Source organism: Natrix helvetica, assembly GCF_964273705.1.
Source record: "Natrix helvetica genome assembly, chromosome: 14".
Taxonomy (NCBI): Eukaryota; Metazoa; Chordata; class Lepidosauria; order Squamata; family Natricidae; genus Natrix; species Natrix helvetica.
The window spans coordinates 1,177,627-1,204,035 of NC_138564.1; the positions used below are offsets into that span (position 1 = coordinate 1,177,627).

Below are 26,409 nucleotides of genomic sequence, written 5' to 3' on the forward strand. Positions count from 1 at the left end.
GACGTTACAGGGAGTCAAGCTGATGAAGACTTTACTTCATCTTTTACTTCCATAATATTTGAAGCAGAACCTGTCCAAAGTCCCGTGTTTCCAGGAGGAGGAGGAGGAGGAATAGTCATTTCTTCTGATTATCTCTTCACTTCCCCAAGAGACTGGTAGCCTTTCTACCCAAGGAGGTTGGAGGTTGTGGATCTGGCCTATCGTACCTGGCAGAGACTCTGAGGGTTTTTTCTTAAACAACAACAACAACAACAAAACAGCAGATGGAATCTGCTTCCCTATGGCGTGAACCCATTATTCCCACACTCCGAGGAATCAGGTTCCATGAGCTGAAGAGAAGCAGGTCAGGCTCTTCTCTTCCAAAATCTCCTTTCGGGGCTCTCAGTGGGCACCTCCTGTCATGCTTCCTTGGTCAAGGGGCCAAGAGGAAGTAATGGGTTGGACAACCCATCTGGCAAGCCATGAAGTTTCCCTCTCAGCAGCAAGGGCAGGCAGGAGAAGGGCAACCGAGGAACAAGCACAGTGAGTGAAGGCCCACTGGGTGTCAAGAGATACACAACTGGGTTTAGGCTAGTAGCAAGGCTTTCCTGAAATCAGTTGCCCCAGGTGGATCTGGGGCGTTTGGTTGGTGGCTTATACAGCAATTGTTAAGTTTCCTCTTCCAGCAAATCAAAATTACTGCCAACAAGAAGTTTTAGGGTTAGAAGCAGGAGACAGAAGTGCTCTTGGAGCCCTGTGAAAAAGGAGACCCTCCAGGCAAGCTTTGGGGAAGTATCTCTGATTAAATATCTGTTAATCTGCAGATTCCTCTTCAGGAAATACCCTGGAGGTTGCCATCCAGTAGCTCCAACGGATGTCCAGCAGGCTCAAGACATTTTCAAGGCTACCAACATAGAAAACTCTCCAAGCGCGACATTCCAAGCATTCATTGGTAACCGAACTCTAAACAAGTGCCTTGCAAGCAGAGCTTCTCCTGTCCCCTCCCTCAAAAGCTCCAGGGTCAGGCTCTGGCTGCAGCAAATGAGAACAGCCTGCAGATCTGACTTTTTCAGCTAAATGGAGTTTAGGATGCAAAACTTCCAATTTTCCTGCCTGCAGCAAATGAGCATAGAAAGAGCTTCAGGAAGTACCAATACCGCAGCTTTATTATTGGTTCAGGCTTGTCTGGACGAAGAAAAGCCAAAACTGGTTTCCTCTGGTTGCGAGGGAGGGGCAGGAAGCCCACAGAAGTTACTGCATCTGCTCTGCCCCCCCAAAGCTCCCTCACCTCTCCAATAGTTTTGGATCTACAGTGATACTTGGAAAGACTAGAGAGATGCTAGAATGCCAAGAAGCGACCTTCTTCTAGGGCATCAAAACCAGTTCTTGCTCTTGAGGTGAAAATGCTTCTAGTGCATTAGCCGCAGATTCCCAAGACCTCCCCACTCCAGAGCTACTCGGAAATGACCCTTTGGTAACAACGATTTGGCACCCAGAGCCTGGAGCAAACACAAGGCCACGTACCAGGCTATCAGTTGCAATCTCAAGAGAGCTACAGATAAGCATCGGCACCTTACGCAGGAACTCTCTGCACCACGGTTTCTCCACCATGGCAGCTTGAAGAAGTGTGGATTTCAATTCCCACAATTCTCCAGGCATCTCCATGAGTTGAAGTCCACATCTCTTCAAGCTGCCAAGGTGGAGAAACCCTGCAGCTGAAGCCTGGAGGGAGGAGGAACTGAGAGTTGGCTGGACTCCCAGACTGCTTATCCCATGTGCTGACACAGCAGCTCTTCTAAAACATGTCCGAGGGAAAGAGAGGTTCAGAGACTGGCTTTAAAAACAGAATTCTTGGCCAGGCTGCACCCCAAAACACTTTTATGGATCTCAGCTCAAGAACCATACTATAGAAGAAAAGCAGCAGATAAATGTTGGACATACTGGGACCTCCTGGAAAATTATCAAGGGGAATTTAAAAAATCAAAATCAAGAGAACAATTAATAGCGGAAGGATATACTGTGATTACCAATGGTTGTCCCATTTACGATTATCTGAAAGATTTAAAATGGATAAAAAGATTTGTGGCATGGAACAAAGTAAATCAACATTTGAAATGCAATTGTGTATGAGCATGTATTTGCAGAGGAAAGAGTGTACGATAAATGAGAATTTTGGTTGTAATGTATAGATGGATCAAAGGGAAATTGTGTGGTTAAGAGAGCTGAAATTGATGTTGTGTTACGAACCCAAAGGTATTTTTTTAATACAATGATGTATGTTGTCTCTTGTGCCTAACAGTCCATCGCTGCCGGCCCTTTAGAGAGACTCCCCTCCTTTCCTTTCTCCCCTGCAAAGGGAAAACGGGCCTCCTTGCACGGAGCCAAGCCTGCATCTCTGCATTTCAGTAAGTCCCGCGTCTGAGTCAGGCGGGCTCACATCCCCCCCCCCCACCTCAAGGACTGCCAGGTGCTGCTGGGCCAAGGGCCTCGCTGTCCTTCAGGGGTCTATTATTGGCAAGAAAGGGTGAGGCTGCCAAGCGAATGGCCTCAAGACCCAAAGGGGATTGAAATGGCGGCTGGTCTAGGAGAATGACACCTCTGTCTCCAGTCCCAGCACGGTTCCTGCCCACTCGGAGCTCTTGAGGTCGCAAACAGTCACCCCTTCTGGGAAGTCCTGCTAACCAGGCAAAAGGCAGCCCACCTCATTGGGCAAGCGGGTGCCAGCTGGGCACTCACCTCCCCCTTCTGGACAGTCATCGATTGCCTCCTAGGCGTGATCTCCTCGTTGATGCTGGACAGGAAGTTCTGGGAGATGCGCAGGGCGTCCTGCAGGAGCAGGTAGTCGGGGTGGCTGGAGGGGGTGTGCTTCAGCAAATCCTGTTTGACAAGAGGGAGGGGAGGAGAAAGCCCCTCAGAGCAGAGCACTGGCAGTGCGGAAGCCTCACTTCTGGAGGGTTTTCTGTCTAACCTAAGCTTAGAACCAACCATCAGATCCAAGGTGCAGGGACCGAGTCCCCCAGACAGATGGGGCTGCCCAGGCTCTGCCTGAACCCGCCCATGACCTCCTCCCTCTCACGGCTCCCACGGCCTCCGTCCCTTCGGGTGGCTTTCTTCTCCTAGGCTGCTGAAATCTGCTCTCCCTGACAGGAGCCCAGAACTAGAGTCAGGTTGGCGTCTTGCTTCACCTCAGCTCAGAGACGAGGGGAAAAAACCTCCACAAGTGATCCAGGGATTCTCCACGGCTGGACCTCTGGCAAAGCTGTTGGTGGTTCTGCATGCAGCAGTAGCTGCACAGGCGCCCTTATGCTCCGAGCACCCCAAGTCAGCCCCTTTTCCTATCAGCAGCGTTGCTTTTACAAGTCCTCCACCCACAACCTCTTCTCCCGGGGTGTCTTGCCTGCCCCCCCCCCCCCCCGTCTCCTACCCCAGCCAGGAGTCATTTGGATGCGATCCAGTGTGCTGTGGGAACGCAACCTCTATTGGGCTCTGCTGTCTGGAGCAACCATCGGGTTCAGCCAAAAAGATGCTGCGTGGAGCATGCCAGGTGTAGGGAACACCTGTGCTTTGCTCACCTGCCTTCTGCAGCCAGTGGAAAAGACACCACGTCTGGCCACTCTTCCCACCCTTTGTGTTGTTATTTCTTGCTTGTGCACTGGCTTCCCTGAAACGAAGCAGCCCCTCTAATTTCCAGCTGAAAAGCCAACTGCATTAATATTCATGGCAACTTACATGGAGCACAAGAGTACTGCGTGTGACTCGGTCCACCGGCTTGTAGAGGAGAGCTATGGGGAAATAAAGGAAAATTAGAAGCTGTAGGGCAACCCAATTCTCTGGGGAGCAAAAGGATCCAAATGGAAGAGGAAAAAGGTTCTAAGCAGAAGCTTCATGGGAAAAGATGCCTTCTTTGACAACATGCCTGCTGCAATCCATTGCAATTCACCTCTGCTACTCCCCCCCGCCCCATCTTCCCACCCCCTGCACCACGGAGGACTAGAGGAGGCTGAGTCTCCTTTTGCTGTTAATCCCAAGGGCTTCACTCCAACAGCCAGCAATTGGGCTGACCCAAAAATTTAAAAACGTTTATATAACGTTTAATTGCTCAATGTATTATAATACTAAACTTAGGGAAATAATGTAAATATGAATGTGAAAGATGTGGCAAAAGTGGAACGATGTTTGTACCCAGAAGACACACTGCATAAGGGAAGATGGAATGTTTATTTTTGCAATTTAAAAATAATAAAACTCTTTATTAAAAACAACAACAATGAACCTGCTCCTACAGGCCCCTGCAGAAGAAAAAACCCAGAGAAACCCCTGGCCCCATATGGAGCTCCTTCCGGATGGGATGGGGGACTGTTATTGCCCAGAAAACCCGAATCCAGTGGGGTAACACACCACTTACTTTCCAAGGAGTTTTTTGTTGTCTGGTCTCTTGCATCCTTGGAGCTTCGAGCTCTGAGGTTCTGCAAAAGATCCGTAAGGCTCAGGGTCATTTCCTCCAGCCAATCATCCTGACTTGCCAGCTGTTCCTTGCCTGGCAAGATGTTGCCTGGTTTGCGCGCCAAACCCAGATGAGGCACATGATCTTCCAGCACAGAAAGCAACAGCTCAGAGGTCACGCCTCTTGCCCCAATGCAGGTTCTCCCCTGCACTTTACGGGGGGCTCGATGAGCAGCTCAGACCAACGAGCTGGAATCTCAGCAGGCCAGGGAGGCCCCCGTGCCTTGGAAGTAGCCCCTGCAGCCCAGTGAAAGAGCAGGCAGCGCCGGACCTCAATCTGCTCTCAAGGGTCCTTCAAGCCCCACTGAGATGCTTGGGGAGGGCTTTGGGCCTCTGCTCGCTCACCTTGCAGGTAATGAGGGGGGAGGGTTTTGCTTAGAGGGAAAGTATTTCTCTGATAAAAGCCACCCTGGAAGCAGTTCTTGAAACCCCTTGTAAGAATATTGGCTAAGAAAGACAAGGACTCCGCCAGCTGCAGGTGACTTTCCTCCCACAGCCAAAACCTGAATTGGGAGGAGTCAAAATCCAGGCCAGTTTCCCAGATTCCAAGAACAGCCCCCAAATTAGTTGGCTTCTAGGGAGGCTTCCTGCCCCCCCCCCCCGCATCAGGGCTCCTGGCCATCCTCATCACCCAGAGTCCCATGGAACCTGCAACACCAGCTCCCTTGTGGGTGTAACCCAGGCCAGTCCCCCCCCCTCCCATTGGGGGAGCCGTTATGCAGGGAGAGGCACGGCCCACGGCCCCTCGCTCACCTCCGAGATTTCTGCAAACTGCGCGTTGGCTTGGCAACATTTCTCGGCCGTCTCCATGGCAACCTCGTAATTATCCACAAAGGCGCGGTACACGCCCAGCTGGCTGGCCTGCAGTGGGGGGCAAAGGCGGAATGAGACGCAGCCCAGTGCGGGAGGGCAGGGGAGGGTCGAGACGGCCGCCAGCAGCCATCACCCTCTCGGGAGGCTGTCTGGAGAGCTGGGGAAGCAGAGGAGACGTTTGCACCAGCCTCCGCCCGCCACTGGCAGGTGCCCCAAGCCGATGGCTGAGCCACAAGGGGGAGATACGCCCAGACTGGCCCCACTGCCTTTGGCCCCCAGGGGGAAGTGGCCCCTCTTTGATGGGAGAGACCCACAAGTCCAAAGCTGGCCATGAAGCCGTTTCCTTTGGGAAAGAGCGACGACTGTGGAATGCTTTACACCCGAGGAAGGGGCTGGCCCAGATGACACCCCTGGGGCAGCATCTCTGCAATCGGACGGCCTTGGCACTTCCGACACACACACACCGTGACACACACAATCACGTGACCCAGCTTCAGGCCCTTGGCAACCGGCCTGCATTTATGACCATCTGTCCCACAGTCGCCGGGGTGATTGGCAGCCCTTTTTGCCCGTTTCAGCAAAAACCAACCCATGGGAAGAATAGGTGCCCCGTACCCTTCCCTTAATCCCTCTGCAGCTCCCTTAACGGCCACGGGGAGAAACATCAGAAAAGCAAGGCCTGTCAGGTGGGCGCCTCCATTGACCAACCACGACTTCCAAGCAGATGTCCAGTCCCAATTGTGGTTTTAGGTTTTTCGTGTGATTTTTAGCACTATCAGCTCCTGCCAGCTGAGCGGTTCAAAGGCCTCCAGAGGCAGGTAGGGGAAGGCAGCAGGTGCTTCTCTGGAGGGAAAGTCACTGCGCTCGGAGGCCTCATGCTGGCCAAGCAGCCTTGAAAAGGGGGTGAGCAGCCCCCTGGAGTTGGCAATGACTAGCGGAGTGAAATCCACAGCAAGTCTTTTGCCCATCATCATCATCATCATCATCATCGCAGGCTCTCTCCAGCTGAAGAGGGGCATGCTGCCAGCCTTCCTTCCTGTTCCCCCCACCACCACCACTAGTTTCCAGCACCGCCTCCCCCTCTCCTCCCCCTGCACACGCCCAGCAATCCGCTGGTAAAGGAGAGCCAGAGCCTCAAGCTGGCTCTGAGCCAGGCAAAAGGCCCCCACCCCCACCCCCAAACATCCTGCTCACCAGTTTCTGGAAGAGGTCGCCAACACGCTGCTGGTGGCTCCACTGGTGGACGCGGGGGGAAAGCCCATCGTAGAAGTCCTTGTGGATCTCGTACAGCTCAGGCACTTTGAAGAAGATGGTCTCGATCTGTTGGCTCGTCAGGACCGGCTGGGAGGTGGTGGCAGCCGCCTTCAGAGGCTTCATGGGCTGAAAGAGCCCAGACACAGAGCCGGATATGCCCTCTGTGGCCCACTGGCACTTTCCTGGGCATCGGCCTGCCTCTTCAAGCCCCCCCCCCCTTGAGGAAAGGCCAGAGCTCTTGGGGGACAGTGCAACGGGCCATTCAGCGCTTCCCACTGGGGGGCACAAAGGATCCCCCCCCAGCCCCATCACCAGAAATGGCTCCAGCCATAAGGAACTGAGCAGAAACTGGGAAAGGACCCAGCAACTTTCTTGCTCGGCTCCCAAGCAGGAGAATTTCTCAGTAACTGCCCCGTGTTGTTTCCCTTGGCTGCTTCTGCCTAGGTCCAGCCACAGCTTAGCCGGAGAATAAACTCCCCCTCCTCCCCCCCCCATCCCCTGGTGCCCTTACCAGCAGGAGAGCCTCAAGGTGACCCAGGTAGGTTTCCTCACTGGCCAGGATGCCCGACAGGACCCACTTCCTCATCTCCAGGCCCTTTTCCAGGTCTGGCTCGCTCTGGAGAAAGGAAGAGGGGGAGACGATGGGAGGCCAGGCCTCTGAGCCCAAGGTGGAGATTTGGGGAGGGGGTGGGAAGGGCCAAAGAGAGTGAAGCTAGGAGGGGGAGGGGCTGTTCTCCCCAAGAGAAATGGGCCCAGCACTGAGGCCCAGGTTCACAGCCACCATCCGAGGGCAGCGGAGTAGCATGACTGGCTCTGGGCTTGCAGGAGCCAAGAGAATCCAAACTGTGAGAGACGGACCAGTTCCTCCCTCTGGGACCCTTCCTCACAGAGCCCCCCCCCCCAGCTGACTCTGTGGAGCCATGCCTGCCCAGCGCCCACCCACCCACCCACCCACCGTTATGGCTGCCATGTCAAGATGAGACCAGGGACGGCCATCCCCTCCCCTCCCCCCAATATATCTTGGCGCTCCTTGAAAGCAGCCCCCATGATCCCCCCCACCCCATCCCCAGCAGGCAAGGGTTGGATCCCACTGGGTCTTTGGGGACCAGGGGACCAAGGAGGGCTCCCTCCCCAGGGCCCCCGGGCTCTTGAGTGCCATTTGCTCTGGACAGGCAGGCATGGTGCCAGCCAATGTGCCCAGCCAGCCCCAAAGGGGGGGGACGGGACTTTCCTCTCTCAGAAGGTGCCGCCAAGGAGCTTTCGGGTGGGGGGGTGAAGGAGGGGAGAAGCAGAGCCAGCTTATTTATAACCCGCCAATGGCCTGCTTGCCAGCTCAGCTCAGGAAGGGCCTGCCTATTCCAGAAAAGCCATTGAACAGCAGAGAATAAGGAGAAGGGCGGGGGGGGGGGGAGGTTAGTCAGTTAGGTAGGAAGGGAGCCAGCTGCAGGGGGGGGGGGAGTCTTGGCCCAAAAGGAAAAGGCTGGCAAAAGCTCCCACTGAGAGTCACTCCCTCAGCCTGCAAGGTTTCAGCTTCAAAGCCACCACACTGGTCCTACTAAGCCCTGACCACCCCCGCCCGCCTCTATCTCCACAAAGCAACATCTCCCTGACCCTTCCCCCCTTCTTCCCCTCCCCCAGGGGACACGGACTGGCAGGTTAAAAGGGGCGAGGAGCCAAGGGAACTCAAAGGGGCAGGACTGGCAGGCTTGCAGTGCCCAGAATGCCCCTTCTGTCAGGGCATGTGGCATGCCGCAGCTGGGAAAGGGGTGCCTCTCAGTCTGGGGGTGGGGGGTCTCCTTCCTTGGCTTTTGCTCAACCCTGCAGAGAATGCAGGGAGGCCCCTGACGATCTCTGGGCCTGGGCATCTGCCAAAGAAGCCCCTGCCCTCTCTTGGTGCCCTGCCTGCCATCTGCAGAGGCCCTGCTCCAGGTTGGCAGAGACACCACAAGGGACGGGAGCCCCATGGCCAAGCCAATTCTTCACCTCCACAGTTGGCATCTCAATTTACTCTGAGTCCCAACCGACCCTGAGAGGCGAGGCCCAGGGAGGGGTCCAGACCCACAAAGTGGGGGCTTCTGTGGGGCAGAGCCCACGAGCGAAGGCTGTCCTGAATTCTGCCAGGCTCCACCTTCCCTCTTGGGGTGTGGGGAGGGCTGTGGCTGGCCCTCGGCAGGGATGACCTCTGGGGAGGACCAGCACAACAGAAAGGCCCCTCCCTCCACCCCGAGGGGATTCCGCAGGGAGGGGAACGGGGGGGGGAGCGCCTTCACGGGAAGGAAAGCAGGAAGAGGGCCCTTCACCCAGGGACAGAGCTGGGGGGGGCAGGTGCCTAATGGAGGCCCCCAGAGAGACCCAGAGACTGGGGTGGGGGGGGAGTTGCTTCCTGCCTGGAAGGAAGAGCTTTGAACCCAGCACAGCAGCCCTGGGAAACACACACACACACACACACACACACACACACACACATGGGCGTGCAGGAGAAGGGCCTGGGTAAAGCAAGCAGAGACAACAGGTAGAAAAGTTGGGGAGATGCAGGAAATGAATCCAGGTTCCCTCAGCGAAAGGAATTCCATCTCCTGCCCAAACTGGAGCTCTTTTTTTGCCTCCTGCTTGGGACGGTTCTTATGTTCTGCGAAGCCATCAGGGCAGCCTGAGTGGTCAAAACTTCCTGACTAAGCCAAGAGCCCAGGAGATTCCCAAGTGTGGCTTCTAGGCCTCTGGGTGAAGCTGCCCTTGCCCAGAGCACAGGACCCTGCAAGGGAGGCCCAGACTTACGGGCTGGAGGGGCTGCACATCGTCATCGGGGCGGCCAGTCCGGGTGCCGGTCTGGGTCCTGCCATCAACCCAGGGATGGCGAACGCCTCCAATGGCGCCAGGGGGCAGAACCTCCCCCCCCAAAAAGCCGAACTTCCAGCAGCAACAACTCACTGATTTGGAAGACTCCAGGGACCCCGAGGAGAAGCCATCCCCCCGGCTGCCTCGGCTCTTGGAGCTGAGCTGGGGTGAAGAGGAGGGGGAGTCATCGATGAAGGGCATCATGTCATGGTGGTGCCTCTGCTCTTCAGCTCTGTCCACATCGTAGGCGTAGCCTGGTGGGAGGCCCCCATAGGAGAGATCTGCAAAAGGAAGGGAAGGGAGGATGGGAAGAGGGGCCCACAGCATCCTTGGGCTCCTCCGCTTGATCTAGGCCTTCAGGAGCTGCTCTGTGGATTCCTGATCATCCCAATTTTCCTTCAGAGGGTCTCCGGGAGACCTTGCTAATCCGGCACCCTCAGACAATCGTCTCGACCTTTCCAACAAAAGCAGAATTGAGATCAATTCAATTTCAGAGCATGCAGAAAAACAGTCTTGTCATTCCAGAGATGACTGGAATGTAAAGCTACACATGTTGATTTTGTTATGGTCCAAAGTCTACTAGGATAACACATGTTGGACTCATCCCAGCACGAACCTGTGGGGAAAATGAAAATCTGCATTTTGTGTCTTAATCTGTAACCGCAGTTGTGAGGTGTGACTTGTGACTCTTTTCCAAACAGAGAACCGAAAACCCTGAAGGTCTATCAGGCCAGCTCACTCTGCCTCAGGGGCGCAAGTGGGGCCCACGCGGGATATGGCTGCCTCTTCCCCTGCCTGGAGTGTCCACCAAACTGCTAATAACACCATTTCCATGTGGACGTTCATGATGAAAAGACAGACCACCACAAAACTGGAAAGGAGGCAAAAGCCCTGAGGAGAATGTCCACAATGACAAGTGAGGCCTTCACAACACAACGTGCAAGCTCAGGATTTATTTGCTGAAGCCCCTTCAACCAACTCCCTGCCCCAGGGCAAGAGGAAGACTGGTCTCTCTTCCCAGAGAGGCTCCCATGGCCTTCCTCTCCCACCACATAGAGCCCATCTGAGGAGGTGGGAGAAAAACGAGCTGGGCGTGTGACCATGGGCAGAGCTCCCCGGTACCAACTCAGTCGGCTCCAGCCACAGAATGGCCTACGCCTGAATGCGGAACCCCCCCCCCCACACACACACGGTATCCCGATGAATTTGGGGAAAGCAAGCATCCGTCTCTTTCTCCATTTCCCTACACTACCTCTGTTAACCAACTCCCTCCAAATATTCTACCAATCCAGCAAATACAAAATAAAAATAATACAAACTCTGTAACATTCAAAGGAGCAAAATGGGAGCATCGTAGGGCAACAATTTTGAATCGAAGTACGTCAAATGGGCTAACTTAAAGAATGCGTCCAAAATCTGGGACCCACGACTCCCCTGGGATAGTGCCCTCGCCAGCTTCCCACAAGGAAAGTCAACGGAGAAGCCAGCAAGGAGTTAGAACATAAATATAAAGCACCAGCGTATCTTAAACACAAGGAATAACTGCATACACCATAATTCAAGGGCATCAGCATCTCACATTGCATGTGATTAGTCCCAAATGACCTTTTGAAACAATCTAGATTCGGGGGGGGGGGGGCACTCACAGTGAATGCTCATTTCTAAATCCTACCTGCCAAACATCCCAGCAAGGGGAACCTTCAGCAGGTATCCTCCACATGCCCTGGCCACGCAGATGCTACCTGCAGCAGGCATTTGTGGTCTCATCCTATGTAGGACTTTAATCGCCTTGAATGGCACTTACAAACCAACTCAAAGCCAACACAGCTCCGACTGAAGTCGTGTGATGTGAACAGGTCCACTGAGATATAAACACCAGCTGAAGTGAAGGCGGAAGTGAATTGACTGACTAAATCAAGAGAGAACACAGAGACAGAATAATAGAGCTGGAAGGAGCCTTGGAGGTCTTCTAGTCCAGCCCCCTGCTCAAGCAGAAGATCCTATATCCTTTCAGGACCAAAACATGACTATTCTCTACACACACCATTTCTGAATGACCACAACTAGGACATTGATCAAAGCTTTCCTCGCCTTCTTCTAGCGCAAGGGGAGCCTCTTGAAATACGGTTAAGGGTGGAAACCCTCCACACAACACTCATGGCTCCTAAGAAATTCCACGAATGCCTCTCCGTTCACTATTCCCAAATCCTGCTGATCCTCCAGAGATGAATCTCTCTCTTCCCCGCAGACGAGAGAGAGAGAGAGAGAGAGAGAGAGAGAGAGAGAGAGAGAGAGAGAGAGAGAGAGAGAGAGAGAGAGAGAGAGATATGCCAAAGCCACAAACCCTGTGTAGAAACTGCAGCATTTTCTACTACTCCGGACTTCCAGCCCCACAGATAAAGGAGCAGAGGGGTGGGGGTGGGGGGGGTTGCCACTCATAATGGAGAAAGATATTCTACTCAACCTCAGATTCCGAACATTCAAAAAGTTTGCCAGCATTTCAAACTGCTGCATTTAGACACCGTGTGGCTGACTTTCCACACACCGTCTTTTTACTATGATGATGATTTCAAAAGAGTCTGCTTATCTGGACAATGCAATCCTGCCCACGAGAGCAGATCCCCTCTCCCTCCACTCAGGTAATTCACAGCCCCCCAGACCATCTTTGTGGCCGGCCAGGCTCCTGGGCATCATCCCTCTCTGCCACCTGCTCCATCCAGCCAAAATGAGGGTTTCTGACCACCCGAAGAGCCCCTTTAAGGAGCTGCTTTGGGCTTCTTGGACCAGAAGCTCCGGGTTGTGCAGCTCTCTGGAAGGAAGCCCAGCCCGTCACGCCTGCCAAAGTCACTTTCACATGAGCAGCTGTTCCACAAGCTTTTTCCTGTCCCTGCTGCGTTCTCACCAGCAGGTTCAGTTCAGAGATGATACTGTCAGAGCAGCAGGCAGCAGATTCTGGGCCTTTTCAACAAATCTGCCTTGTGGTGCAGAGACCAGCAAGAGCAACTCTGATGCCAGCCCTGGTGCAATGAACAGCCCCCATCAGCTGGAATCTGGGAGAAGCGTTTTCACCAGAGGTGGCCGTAGGTCAACTCCAGTGGCAGTTCCAGAATTCATCCATATGGGTAGATGCGGCAGTGGGAGAATGTCCATTCCTGCTGAAAATCTCTCTCTTGTCTAAAAATCTCCCAGTTTCGCTGGGACATTCCTCTACTGATACAACCCAATCCCCACCTGCATTCCTAAGCTTTGTGGTTTTCTGGTTGAGGCCAAATGGTGAGGCTGCCAAGGGACCTGGCCGTGTGCAGGTATTGCCAAGGAACTGCCAAGAGTCGGGCAGAGGGATGGCGAGATCTGTGGTTGGGCAGCCCTTCCGGTCTGCCTGTCCTACCCCAGGATCCAAAATGTGTCCAACTTCTTTGCTTCTCCCCGCCCCAAGATGAGAAAGTTTAGTAGGGTAGAGAGTTAAAGAGCAGAGAGGAAAGAGTGGAAAATGATATTCATAGTAGTTATCTGCAAAATACAAAATGGTGTAGTAACCTATGGAGTTGATTAGCTTAGCATCCGGTTTCTTAAGCAGTTGTGTGGAATGGAAGAATCTGAAAGAAAGCTACATGTGATTTCCCAAAAAATTTGGGGGGGACGGACGATGACAGTGGGTCCTTTAACGATCATGGCAGCCAGGAGACGGTTCTTTGGAAGCCTTGGAAAGAACTGCTTGTTTCTTGAGAAATTGCACAACACAACAGGTGTGACCAGATGCTGCTTAGATTTCCTGGAGAAAGTCTGAGTCATCAGTCACGGAAGCGAATGGGAAGGCATTAGGCACAAGGATTAGGCTAGAACGCAGCCAACGATCAAAGCCCAGGCCGGCCCTCTTGCTTGCAGTTGACAGGGCAATGGAGAGATTGTTCCTGGGTAGAACCAGCCTTTCAGTTTCACTATCAAATACGGTGTAAAAGAAATGGAGATCTAAAGAAGATCTAAAATGGAGACCTTCAAAATGGACAGTAAACTGGACAACTTTATCAGAAAGTAGGTAGCTGGGCATGCTTGGTGTTGGAATGGTCTCTGGCGTGGAGGAAAGGCTGGGATGGAGTGAGAAAGAAAGAGTTTGACTACCACCAAGCGAGCGTTGAGGCTCTTAACAGCCAGCAAGTCAGAAACAAACCCCAGTTAAGGTGTCTCAAAGTCTTTCTGAGGAAGTTGGAAAGCTACCCAACAGGTCAGAGAGAGGAAGCGAAGGCCTTTAGCTCAGCTCAGGCAGCAAAGCCTGGGAAACAAAGCATAGTTTTATACCCTCAAAAATATCCTGCTAGCTGGTCTTTGCGGCACAGCTACAAAGTCCTGCTTCAGGGAAGGGAGAATCCCCCCTTCTCCTGTGGAATTGTCCTTTGCGTCTCCCCACAAAAAGGAGCAAGGGAGTAGGTGGGTCACCCTGAAGATCAGCTAGACAAGCCTGCACAGATGAAGGCTATCAGTGCTATGACAGGAGGGACTTTGTGTTGAAATGCAGGGAGGACATTCTCAATGCTTGGCATTACAGACCTGAAGGCCCCTTAATTCTGGTGTCCCCCCCCCCCCTTGAGTTGAGGTGGGTAACTCACTAGGCAATCCACAGCAAGGGCTCAGTGCAGGGCTGTCACACTTCACAACCTGCAGGCCGGTCACACACTGGGCACTCCAGGTTTGGTGAAGGGGAAAAAAGTCGCAATACGTCATGCGATGACAGGAGTTTGACTTAGTGCATCTGTGGGTAAAATGCCCCCTTTTCCACAAGTGTGGCACTTATGCTTCAAATGGAAGGTGGGTTCAGCAAGACAACCTAAACTCCCACAATATAAGCACACTCTGTGTGTGTGTGTGTGTGTGTGTGTGTGTGTGTGTGTGAGAGAGAGAGAGAGAGAGAGAGAGAGAGAGAGAGAGAGAGAGAAAGTGAATCAGCCACGGTGGGCAGTGATTGAAAGAGGCAGAGCTCTGGGACTGTTTACCATTAAAGCAGAAATCCAGCAATTGCCAAGTGTAAAAGGACTTATTTATAGTCAAAGCAAGGGTCGATTCTTGTCCCTCTTTCTCCTGCTCCACAAACAATGGACCAAATCCTCCGCTTTGGGGAGAAGGGAGGGGCAAACACTTGGGCCTGGTCATTGTAACAAACCGCTGGCCTAGAGCCATTTTCCCTGACCTCGTAGGCATCTCGCCCTCCCACCAGCCTTGCTCAGCCCACCCTATCCAGCATTCTCAAAACCCCCAGAAGATCAGCAGACCCTCCCTATTCTTCTTACCCCTGGCCCCAGCTGCCCTATGCATGAAGCTGCCTTGCACCCGGCTGCCTCTATGAAATCTCACCACTTTATTCAAATATAATGCCCTGATAGTCAGAAAGCTTTCTGTCCTTAAAGCCCCCAACTCCGTGCATGCAGGACCAAACTTGCACCTCAGCACGGGGCAGCTTTGTCTCGGCTGTTCCTGGGAGCTTTTGGGAAAACAAACCCTGGTCAAAGGTTATGCCTGGACCCACGTCCCCACTCAGGCAGGACAGTCAGCGTGGCCTTGGAAGAGCAGGGAGTTGGGAAAGAGCTTGGGCGGAGGAGGAAAAATCCCCCCTCCTTCAGGGAAGAGGGCTCCAGGGACTGCCTCAGCTGAGCAGGCCTCCAGGCAGGTACCTGTAATCTAATGCAGTCCCATCTGTCCACCCCCCCTTTCTATGAAGCTCTTCCCTTCGGCACTGAGGGGCAGAGGGGACCCATCCCCAAAGGACCCCTCAGCACCTGCACTCGGACAGCGTTCACAAGCTACAGAAAGCAAGGGCAGCCAGGGCTCCGCAGGAAACAGGGGAGGGGAAGGGAGGGGAAGGGAGGGGAGGGGAGGGGAAGGGAGGGAGTGTGTGCAAGTTGGTCAATGGGGAGAATTAAAAGCAGAAGAGAGAATTTCTATCCAAATGACCAGGACTCTCCAAACCTGGCAACTTCAAGATTGGTGGACTTCAACTCCCAGAATTCCTCAGCCAGCAAAGCTGGGAGTTGGTCCCCAAATCTCAGTGACCAGGTTTGGGGACCCTGCCGTAGATGCCACCTGCTTTCTCCGCTCCTGCTGCTGTTGGGGGGGGGGGGGGGGCTCTTCTGCCCTGGCCAGACGGCCATGGGAGCAGGAGAGCAGCGAGTGCTGGGAAGCCTCTCAAGCAATGGATGGGGAAGGCTCCTCCCAGAGGCAGGCTGGCCCAGGGTGAGGGATGTTTGTGTGTGTGTGGATGTGCCCAGCAATGAAATGAAATGAAATGTCAAGCAGGAAATTGCAAAAGCCTTTCAAGTGTTCACACCTACTTTTCCAGGCAGGAAGACTGCACAAAACATCACACTAAAAGGGCAAAAACCTCCACTTCAGTTTGTTTACAAAGAAATCAAGGTTGAACCAGCAGAAATCCCCCTCCCTTCCCTAAGCCGCCTTCCGAAAGGAAGAGGCAATCCTGAAAGCAACATTCATTGCCCAAACACACACACACACACACTGACCCCTCCTCCCAACCCACAGAAGAAAGCGGGGGGGGGGGGGGTAGATTTATTATCTCAGTGCAGCAGCCTGTAAATTCCCCTCCAAAGGGAAGACAATTTTATTCTGCTGGCTTTCTAATGAAAGTCTACGTAATTCAGATAGACGGAACAAATATGCAAACGGAGACACGGGATTTGGTTTCCAAATTTTAGCCCACAAGTTCTCTACTCAATTTTTTTTAAAGGATTTAAAAATAAAAATAAGCATTTTAGGGAAAAATCCACAAAAATGTCTTAGGGTAATTGCCTGCAAACACATGTATATTACTTAGAAAACCATAATACCGTGTTTCTTTTGACCCCCGAAATAAACCCTTGGCCTTATTTTCGGGGAGGTCTTATTATTTTTGAGGTGCAGGAGGTCACCTCAGGGCTGCTGCTATGTTGCAATACTTTTAGGGAGGGCTTATTTTAGCGCACATCCAGGGAGGTCTTATTTTCAGGGAAACAGGGAAGGAAAAGCATAGATGAATTTCCGTGTAGATCTATTGCAGAATCATTGAAATGCAAAACCAAAAAGAAATTATTTTGATTGGAAAAATTAAAGCTGACACATTCATCCACCCATCCGTTTTCCAGCCTTCAGTGATTCCGGACCAGATTAATATTAACGCTTTTAATGAAGCTCAGAAACTAACCGATGCAGCTGATATAAATTGTTTTAATACATTAACACTCCAGTTGCTCTTGGAAACATCATTAAAACAGCACAAAGCAGAATTCATGACAGGAAACCTGAAGCAACCCAGCAGGAACCAAAGCTGTTTTTCCTGGCAAGGGGCACAAAGGGCAACCAGCTGCTGTCTCTCCCCCCCCCACACACACACCTCCCTGCACTGACACATCCAGGCAGCCTCTCAGCCCTTGGGAGTCTCAGCCCAGCGTTCCTGACCAGGAGAGGCAGGCCTCAGGGATTTCAAGGTGAGGGACTTAGTGAGTCCATGGGATGGAGCAGACACAAGCAAAGCTTCCTGCTTGGACCAACTGTAAGGCAACAGAATGACCACGCCTGACGTCTCCACCACACAGTTCTGGCTGTCAGAGGCTACCTGGAACTACAAGGTGTTTCTTTAGACTGAAGAGCCTGCCCTGCAAGTGCAAAAGTAGAGCAACCCTTCCGTTGAACTCTCCCTCCAAGGGCCAAGACGAGATCAGGAGCCTTCAATCCTCCTTCGGGGGGCAGGTAGGACTGGAGCCACTAAGGCACCATACAGCCTAGACCCCTCCCCTCCCCCCTCCCCAGCTAGGTGATCCAGGAGGAATCCACAGAGCAGGGTGGATTTGATTTAAATCAACTCGATTTAAATCATAATTTTTAAAGAGCCACTGCCATCTGTCCTGCAGCAGCTAGCTGTCCTCTGACCCGCCGTTGATTCACTGACAGTCCCAATATTGCAGAATATACAGCCTCATGCTACATAGCGAAGGTCCATTTTATGTTGAATAAACTAAATTATTAATTTATCTTAAGTAGAAAATTATCTTTAGATAGATTATTACTCCAAAAGCATTTTATTAAAATAAATTTGATAATTTATTTTCTTCCTTTAAAAAAAAACAAAAAACCCATCAATTTGTATCCACCCTGTGCTGAAGGCATCACTCCAATGGACTCACTACAAGCCCAGCAGCCCTCTTGCCCTTGACGGGGAGAACATAAAGGGTTTTCACATCAAATATCATCAACTCAAAGAGGGAATCACCGCTAGAGATGCCTGCCCTCCAGGCTCCCTTGCAAGGGGCGCCTGAAGACATCCGGGTCTTGCAAGCCGTGGCCTTCATGCAGCCAGCACAGCACGGCTCAATTCTGGAAAAGGGCACAAGGCTGCATATTGTACATATTTAACTTTTATTGTATTTTGTTATATTCTGCATGGACTGTACACCGACCCGAGTCCCTCTTGGGAGAGGGGGCGGTCTAGAAGCATCAAATATAAATAAATAAATAAATAAATAAATAAATAAATAAATAAATAAATAAATAAATAAATAAATAAATAAATAAATAATTGGTCTCCTCAGGGGGGGGGGGGGGAAAGCCACAACATGTGTTAGAGCTATTCCGTGAATCAGGTGGCCGTTTCTCGTGCTACAGCAGCAAAAGTACTGGGTGGGGCCCCTTTCTTAATCCTCATCCTTCTGGCTGTTTCCTGTGATAGGCCTTAGTCTCCAAGGTCGGAGAATGGTTGCACCACTACAGAAGAAAGAGAGCAGACGTGGTTTGGTGGGAACCGTGGTTGATGCCACTGACAGCTGGTTCCTGGTCTGAGCCCAGGAAGATGGTGGTGGTGGTGGTGGTATCCCTCTCTCAAGTTACAAAGACTGCACACCCACGGAGAGCCAGGAGGAGCAAGGAAATCAGCCTGGACCAATGGGGAAGAGGCCAAACTGAGAAGGAGGCCTTCTCTTCCCCTGGGAGAGGCCAGGAGGGAAAGTGCATTCTGGAGATAGCAAGTCATGGGCCGTGGGCCCTTCCACTAAGTAACGCAATTGGTATCTTCTCCCCCAATGGAAGGTTGAACTTCTCACTTCCAAATTGCCCGCACGTCTCCTCTTCAGATAAGCTGGCATAATATGCCAATAGCAAACTCAGCATCCCCATCATCCCCAGCACTGAGAGGGCGGGCTCTGTTGACGTCAACCGCTTCCCTTGACCAGTAAAAACACTGAAAGTTTTGAAAAGAAATCATCTTGATGAATACTTCCTGCAAATTTACTGAATTAAAGTCTTTCAGGCTACATTTTGGAGCGCAGAGCATCTCAAACGACTGGCACAGAAATAAATAACCGCAAGTTAAAGAGATTCCCCTCAGCAGCCACACCCAAAGTACTAAAACCATCACTGCCAACTATGGAAAATGTGGTTCACTTCAAGTTGGGCAATCGGCATGCTTGTAAAGGAAGAAACTGGTTCCAGCTGGCAGGGCCAGGAGCACAGAAGGTCTTCCTGAGCCAGAGAAGTTCAGGGCAGCACTGAAGCCAAACACGTTCCATTTTGAGTTAATGGTGGTCACAGAGGCTGCAGCCCAGGGATTCTCCGTTCAAGTGCCTTTCAAGCCACCTCTGCTCAGAGCCCCTGCTGAAAGGGCCAGGGAGGTTCCAGGTGGCCCCCAGGCTGCAGGGGCCCTCATCATCTGGGACCCCACCCATCGTGCTCGCCCTCTTTTTTCTCAAGGCCACAGCAGCATGATTATTTTTTGTAGGAGAAAGATGCTCTGAGAAGACCCCCCCCCCATAAGGAATATGGGGTCAATCCCCTGGAGGGCTTCTGCAATCTGTGGCTGCCCCAGAAAATGACATTCTGCTGGCTGCCAGCAGCCGCAGAGAACAGCCAACGCTGGGACGCATCTCTTTCCTCCTCCAAGCCTTAAGGGTCCCCGGGGCCTTTGCTTTCGCGATGCCTACCCGTCACCAGGGCAGTCCCCATCCCACAGGTGACTCAGCTGGCTGTGGGATGGGTAGAGGAGAGTCTCTGCCCCATCCACTGCCTCATCCATGGGATCCTTCCACCTTCCATCCACCGGCTTTGGCTGCATAAGGTTTCGGGACGTCTACCCGTTGCCACAGGATCATCCGGTGCTGATATTTGCAGGAAACAAGTGTGAATTTTTTTATTGCATTTCCCCTGACCTCATGGCTTCCAATTTGCCCAGTTCTGTTTAACCAGCAACGTAAGGGGAGAACCGGCCTTTGCAAGGGGGGGGGGGCGCTCTTCTCCCTGCCTCCAGCAAAGGCCACGGAAGTGACCCGCCTTCCACCATCCTGCTCTGAGGGCCCTTTGTTGAAGCCGCCCTTCCACAGTTTGGGGAGAAGGCCAGCCAAGGACGAGGGAGCAGGCCAGAGGGAGCCTTTCCAGGGAAAGGAAACAGGGAAGGAGCCCCCGGTTCTCCCATCAACTGCAACCCAGGAGCAAGGCTGGCCTGCCTGGTAGGGTTACAGCAAGGCTCCACTTGAGCTTCAATGTGCTGGCTTTGCATAATACATAAAGACAGGATCCACAGACTTGCTTGCAGCCCAGCATGACGGATTAGCAGAATGCAGGAGGTGTGAGAATATATTTGCAGAATGGGAGGCATTGAATAAAACTTCTTCCCAAACTCCAAGACAGCTGCGGCCTTCATGAGCAGAAAACCCCCAAATACTCTGCAACACTTTCCATATTAAAAGAAGGAGGAAAGCCAAGAGGCTCCAGAAGCTCCAAAGAGGAGGAAGACCTTCATGGAACAGGCTGTGCCTGATCCCCACCCACACACGCGCGCCCACACAATGCTCAACTCACACACTGCCGCTTCCTGAGCCGGCTTCTTTCCATCATGCTGGCATCAGCCGGAAAGCCACCCCGGCGTTTCCTGGGCCCCCAAGGGCAGGTGGGGGGGGGGCTGCTAGAGAAAGGGGCAAAGAGGGATCCACTCAGGAAGGAAGGACCTGGGTTGACGTAGCAGGCACTTGGTTTCCAACCCGGCAGGTCCTTGACTGGCTTAAGAGACACTTGGCTGCCTCCTCTGCTCACCTCGGAGCTCCCAGCGCAAGTAAGGATGCCAGCAGTGACCGGCTGGGAAAAACACCGGAGGTCTAATTTTAGAGGAGGGTTTAGACATGTCCCAAAAGCCGCCTGGAGGCTTTGGAGCACAACGTTTCAGCCCTGAGGGTGTTTTTCTTTTAAATGTAAGACATGCCCGAATCAGAGATTGGGATCTTTCACACTGCACCCAAGGCTCAGCCTGGGTTCCTCTTCTGGGCTTTAAGAGCTGTGCCTCTGAAGCCATCCAGGCGTCACCTGCCCCCTCCCCCAGCACCTCCTTCCCTGCTCACCTGGGTTGAGCAGACAGGATTTGAAGGCCTAGGGTGGGTCTTTAAAGGCGCTTTGCCCCGCCGTGATGTCTGACTTGGAGACAGAGAGCAGCCCCCTCCCCTCCTTGCTCCCCTCTGACCCGGAGTGGACAGCTACAACTTTACTACCTGTGGACTTCAACTCCCCAAATTCCAGCATAGGAGAAATTCATATGCAACATTCTCCAAATATTGTCGGTCTTGAATGAGGAGCCTTCTTTATAATGCATGAGGTCTATTTGTGGCTGCAATAACAACACGCCCAGGTGGGGCCGGAGGCTGGGCTGAGGCCATGGCGGTATCCAGGTGCCCCAGTGCACCCCCCACCCCCTCTGTGCTTTTTTCCAGTGGAAGAGAGGGAGTGGTCACGTGTGGGTATTCTCAAAGCTTGATTGGTCCAAAGACTGAGAGCAAACTTCTTAAATACTCCTGCCTTCCATTCCTACCCAGTTTCCTCTCAGTCTCTTGGTCCAAGCACGGTTTTAGATTGGTTTTAGATAGGAAAGTGTATTTTTTTCTTGTTCGTTTCAATTGGATTGTTAATTTGGCTCAATGGTGACTTTAAATTTACACAAATTCCAAATTGCAGCTGTGGCCCAAAGGGACAGTCCTTTCTGCCTCGGGCAGTTTGGGGAGGGCCCCGTGGGGCATTCTTCCTTCTCTCCACGTGCCAGGAGTCTTTGCCCGATCCCCAGGACTGCGGGGGTGCCATACTCCTAGGGGGGGGGCTGGTGAGTGAGTCCGCGCCTCCCAGCTGCGGCTGAGGAGAGCCAAACCTTTGAAAGCCCACAAGGAGCGTGTGAGGCATCTGCAGAGCCACCGTTCCACCCAGGCGTCTGCCGTGATAGATTTTAAAGCGGAGAGGCTCGAGCGGCTTGGGGGGAGTGCGCGCTGGTGTGCAGGCCCTCCAGAGTTTTTTACGAGGCCGCCCTTTCGATCCGGAGCTCCTCGCGGGGCGGCAAGGCCTCCCGTGGCGCCCAATGTTTCAGTGCCATCGTGCTGACTGACCCGGCAGCCATTTTGACTCATGCCACGTGCACGGAGCTAGGCCTGTAGCCACGCAGCCATTTTGAAAAGGCCTAAGCTGACAGGCCTTATCTACCAGGCACATTCAAGGTCCAGATTCCGGCAGGACCGACAGAGGCCTACTTTCCATCGCCCCGGGCTTCAGGACACGTAAGTGGGGCAATGAAGGAGGGCTCGGAAGTCCCCCAGGGTCAGGTGGAGGGCCCTTTGGCGGAGAGCGGAGGGCTGGGGCAGGTACCTGGGTCCAGGGAGCCCCCAGCCAGGCCCTTGGCCTCTCATTGCCCCTCGGGGTCCACTACGAGGGAGGAGGCCAGGAGACACAAGGCCTTGGAAAAGACTTTTGCCAGGGCTGAGCGACAGGCTAAGTCAGCTGGGCCTATTTCTACCAGCAGATCCAGGTAACCACTTAGGCCTACTTCGACTCGTTCCTCCTCCAGGGGGTTCAGTCCTTCTTCTCCCTCGGCCTCTCCAACCAGATCCCGTAGCTATTCTAGACGGAGAGGGCATGCTTCTCCCTCCCCTTCGGTTTCCCCAGGCTCAGGGAGGAATAGCTCTGAGGATCCTTTGGAGGGTAACTCTGGGGCTCATCATTCAACCTGTAGGTTGGCACCACGAGGTCCTAGCTCTCATGATAAAGATATGGGATAACTTGGAGAACCTTCTTGAAGGGATCAAAAGACTCATTGCGACTGCTATCTAACGGGGCATTGCCCAATGTGACAAGGGCTCCCACTCCTCCAGATCTCAGGGGGGATCAGGCAGTTTCCAATATAGGACATCACCTCCATCCGTGGTTAGCTGTCATGGGGGAGGAGAACCTCCAGGATATAGGGTTTTCGAAGGACGAAGATGCAGCTCCTCCTGATCCACCTTCTTCCTCGGGCCGTTTTCCTCCAGCCATGTTCAAGACACTTATTTATTTTATTTATTTATTAGACTTGTTAGCCACTCCCTCTCCACGAAGGGACTCGGGGCGGCGTACAATAAATAAATCACACTCCTGAACAAGGCAAGACCACCAAAACTGGGACTGGGGATCCCATGGTGTCCCCCTAGGGACCCCGATATGGTCATGTTTTCAAACACGGCCACAAATAAGGAGGAGATTCCAGCCCCTCCCTTGTTTATTGAGGTTCTCACCAATCAGTGGGCCCGGCCCTCCAATTTCTCTAATCCAGGGAGCAATGACCGTTGCTTCTACAATGTGAAGCAGACCTTTGCCCAGGCGATTCAGCTGCCTAATATTGACACCCCGATAGCTATTCTCGTCTCTTCTACCCCGGTGGTGTCTGGCGACGCGGCGGATAAGTTAAAACCTGAGGATAAGCGCGCTGAGCTTGCTTTGCGGAAAAATTTCAATGCCACCGCCTGGGCCATAAAGTCCGCGGCAGCGGCATCATACTTCAACCGCACTACGGTCATGTGGCTTCGCTAACTCCAGGATCGCATCCCGATCCAGGATGAGTGGCTCCACCAAGATCTTACCAAAATTATTGCTGCCTCGCAATTTTCCGCGGACGCAACCCTGGACACGGTTAAGTTTGCGTCCAGTGCCATGGCCACCTCTGTTACTTCCCGTCACCTTCTATGGCTCCGTAACTGGCAGATTGATAACAAGGCCAAGTGGAATCTGGCAGCCGCCCCCTTCAAGGGTCCCAACCTCTTTGGGGAGGCTCTCGATTCCATTTTAGTCGAGAACAAGGACAAAAAGAAAGTCCTGCCGTCCAATTCTAAGAAATCCGAAGCTCGGGCTCACCCCTATCATAGCAATCTTATAGGGGTTCTGACTTTGACCATCATCAGCGTTTCTCTTCTTTCAGATCAGACAGGCAGTTTTCTCGGTCGTCCTACCAAGATCAGAACAGATACCAGCATCAGTCTCGGCAGCCCTTTCGAGGGGGCAGCGGTCGCCCCTTCCGCAGAGGGAAGTGACTCGAACCTGAGTTGTCCCATAGGCGGCTGCCTATCCCACTATGCAGATCAATGGGACGAGATCATGTCAGATCCCTGGGTCAGATCCCTGGTTCATCAAGGCCTCAGGTTAGAATTTCTCTTCATCTCCCCGGATCTCTTCAGGTCATTCCCTCCGTCACGGAGTCTGGAGCGCCGCCGCCTGATGGATCAGGCTATTCTTCACCTGCTCGACATTCGGGCGGTGGAGGCCGTTCCCCAGGTGGAACGGGGTCAGGGCCACTACTCCAACCTGTTTGTGGTTCCGAAGAGCTTGGGGGGCTGGAGGGCCAATCTGGACCTCAAGCAACTGAAGCGCTATCTGGTGTACAGACGCTTCAATATGTCCTCCCTCAAGTCTATTCTTCAGGGCATCGGGAGGGGGGATTTCTTAGCATCGATAGACCTAACAGAGGCCTACCTACATATTCCTATTCTCCCGGCTCATCGCAAGTTTTTGAGATTCTCGCACGGGGACTGCCATTACCAGTTACAGGGCTCTACCCTTCGGGTTAGCTTCGGCCCCTTGGACATTTACGAAGGTGCTGGTGGCATTGGCGGCTCACCTGCGAACCATCCCGGTGAGACTCCACTGCTATCTGGACAATGTCCTGGTCCAGGCGGGATCACTGCCTCAGGCAGTCTCGGACCTGCGTCTCACTATTCGGAGTCTTCAATCTCTGGGGTTCTCAGTGAACTTCCCCAAGAGCCACCTCTCACCTTCCACATGCATATTTCACCTGGGGATGGTCATAGACTCCGCGTCGGGGGTGGTCCAGCTCTGCCAGGACCGCTAAACAAGTCTGCGGCAGCTGGCAGGAAAGGTACACAAAAGTCGGTTAGTTTCAGTCCTCACGTTATCTCAGTTACTCAGCAAGATGGTGTCCTGTATAGGGATTGTCCCATGGGCCAGACTCTATCTTTGACCACTTCAGTGGGAGCTCATCCCCTTCCAGAGGGGGAGGCTGAGCAACTCTCTTCAGACCCTGCGACTTCCAGCGGGGGTCAGGGCTTCCCTCAGGTGGTGGGTCTCCCTGGTGATTCGAAGGGGTTGCTCCTTCTGGGAGCCGGAAAGGGTGACTGTGACCACGGACACGAGTCTATTTGGTGGGGGGGCCCTGGTGGGCTCTCGGTTGGCTCAGGGCAGGTGGGCGCCTTCAGATCTCTGACACAATATAAATTGGTTGGAACTGAAGGCGGCACGCCTAGCCCTGCAATTTTTCCGGACCTCCGTGGAGGGCCATCATGTACTCCTCCTGACGGATAACGTGGCCACCAAGGCCCACATAAACCGTCAGAGGGGGACTCACTCCCGGGCCCTATGGTTGGAGGCTCTGAGACTCACCGCCTGGGCGGAAAAGCACCTGGTGTCCCTGGTGTCGGAGGACATCTCCGGCCTGGCAAATCACCAGGCGGACTGGTTGAGTCGGGCGATCCTGGACAACGGCGAGTGGCAACTCCATCCGTCCTTGTTTCAGGGGAACTGCCGGAGGTTTGGCACTCCTCTGGTGGATCTATTCGCCACCCCAGCAAACACACAGCTGCCACATTTCTTCACCCGTTTTCAGTCCCGGTCGGCGGAGGGCATGGACGCCCTCCGGAACAGGTGGCCTACGGGCCTGCTCTATGCCTTCCCTCCCATCCCCCTGATTCCGGGGACTCTCAGGAAGGTGGTAGTGGAGAAGGCACTAGTCATCATGGTGGCTCCTTATTGGCCCAGGAGGCCCTGGTTCGCAGATCTAGTCCAGCTTTCTGCGGACCCACCATGGCAGATTCTGCAGGGGAAGGTAGTCCTGCGGCAGGGGGTCTTACTTCACCCGTAGCCCCAGTGGCTCCATCTGGCCGTCTGGCTCTTGAACGGCAACTCCTGAGGGCGGCCAGCCTGTCCTCCGGTGTCATACACACCATCGAGGCCTCCAGGCGTCCATCAACAACCAGAATTTACAACTCCACCTGGTCGGCTTTTATCAAGTGGTGCACCCCGCTCGGTATTTCCCTTGAAGGGGCGACTATTCCAAACGTCCTGGACTTTCTGCAGAATGGTCTGGATGGGGGTTTGGCTGTAAACACTCTGCGCAGGCAGGTGCCAGCCCTGTCTTTAGTCTTGGGGGGTGGGGGGGGTCTTCCTCTCTCTCTCAAGTTCCACTGATCAAGCATTTTCTAAAAGGGGTGGCTAATCTCAGACCTACCCCCATTCATAGGTTCCCTACATGGGATTTGCCCCTGGTACTCCGGGCCTTGACGGGTTCACCGTTCGAACCTCTCCAGTCCATTCATCTGAGACTTTTGTCCCTTAAAGTGGTTTTTCTCATGGCGATTACCTCGGCCAGGCATATTTCAGAACTAGGCGTCCTTTCATCCAAAGATGATCTTTGCCATTTTCACCAGAATAGGGTGGTTCTTCATCTTGACCCTACTTTTCTCCCAAAGGTGAACAGCCCTTTTCACAGGGCGCAGGAGGTCATCCTGCCTGACTTTTGTCCGGGCCCGTCTTGTGATAAGGAGATGCTCTGGCACCGTTTGGACATGCGTCGGCTTATGGGGCGGCGGGTGATCCTGTTCCCTCGGGGATAACAGCCCACTCCACTAGGAGTGCCACGATCACGGCGGCATGGGCCACGAGGGCTCCCTTTGAGGACATTTGCTGGGCAGCTACTTGGGCGGCTCCGAC

General features: G+C 53.3%; 1 protein-coding gene across 1 annotated transcript in view; it reads right to left on the bottom strand.

Moving 5' to 3' along the window:
• BCR (BCR activator of RhoGEF and GTPase) overlaps positions 1 to 26,409 on the bottom strand; it is a 79,711-nt gene that overhangs the window by 34,645 nt on the left and 18,657 nt on the right. The window contains exons 2-8 of the mRNA XM_081966547.1: positions 9,478 to 9,665; positions 7,061 to 7,165; positions 6,490 to 6,675; positions 5,236 to 5,343; positions 4,385 to 4,445; positions 3,709 to 3,761; positions 2,716 to 2,856 (exon numbers count right to left, since the gene is read on the bottom strand). Of these exons, the coding sequence (XP_081822673.1) occupies positions 2,716 to 2,856; positions 3,709 to 3,761; positions 4,385 to 4,445; positions 5,236 to 5,343; positions 6,490 to 6,675; positions 7,061 to 7,165; positions 9,478 to 9,665 (842 nt within the window). The remainder of the gene's footprint in view (positions 1 to 2,715; positions 2,857 to 3,708; positions 3,762 to 4,384; positions 4,446 to 5,235; positions 5,344 to 6,489; positions 6,676 to 7,060; positions 7,166 to 9,477; positions 9,666 to 26,409) is intronic.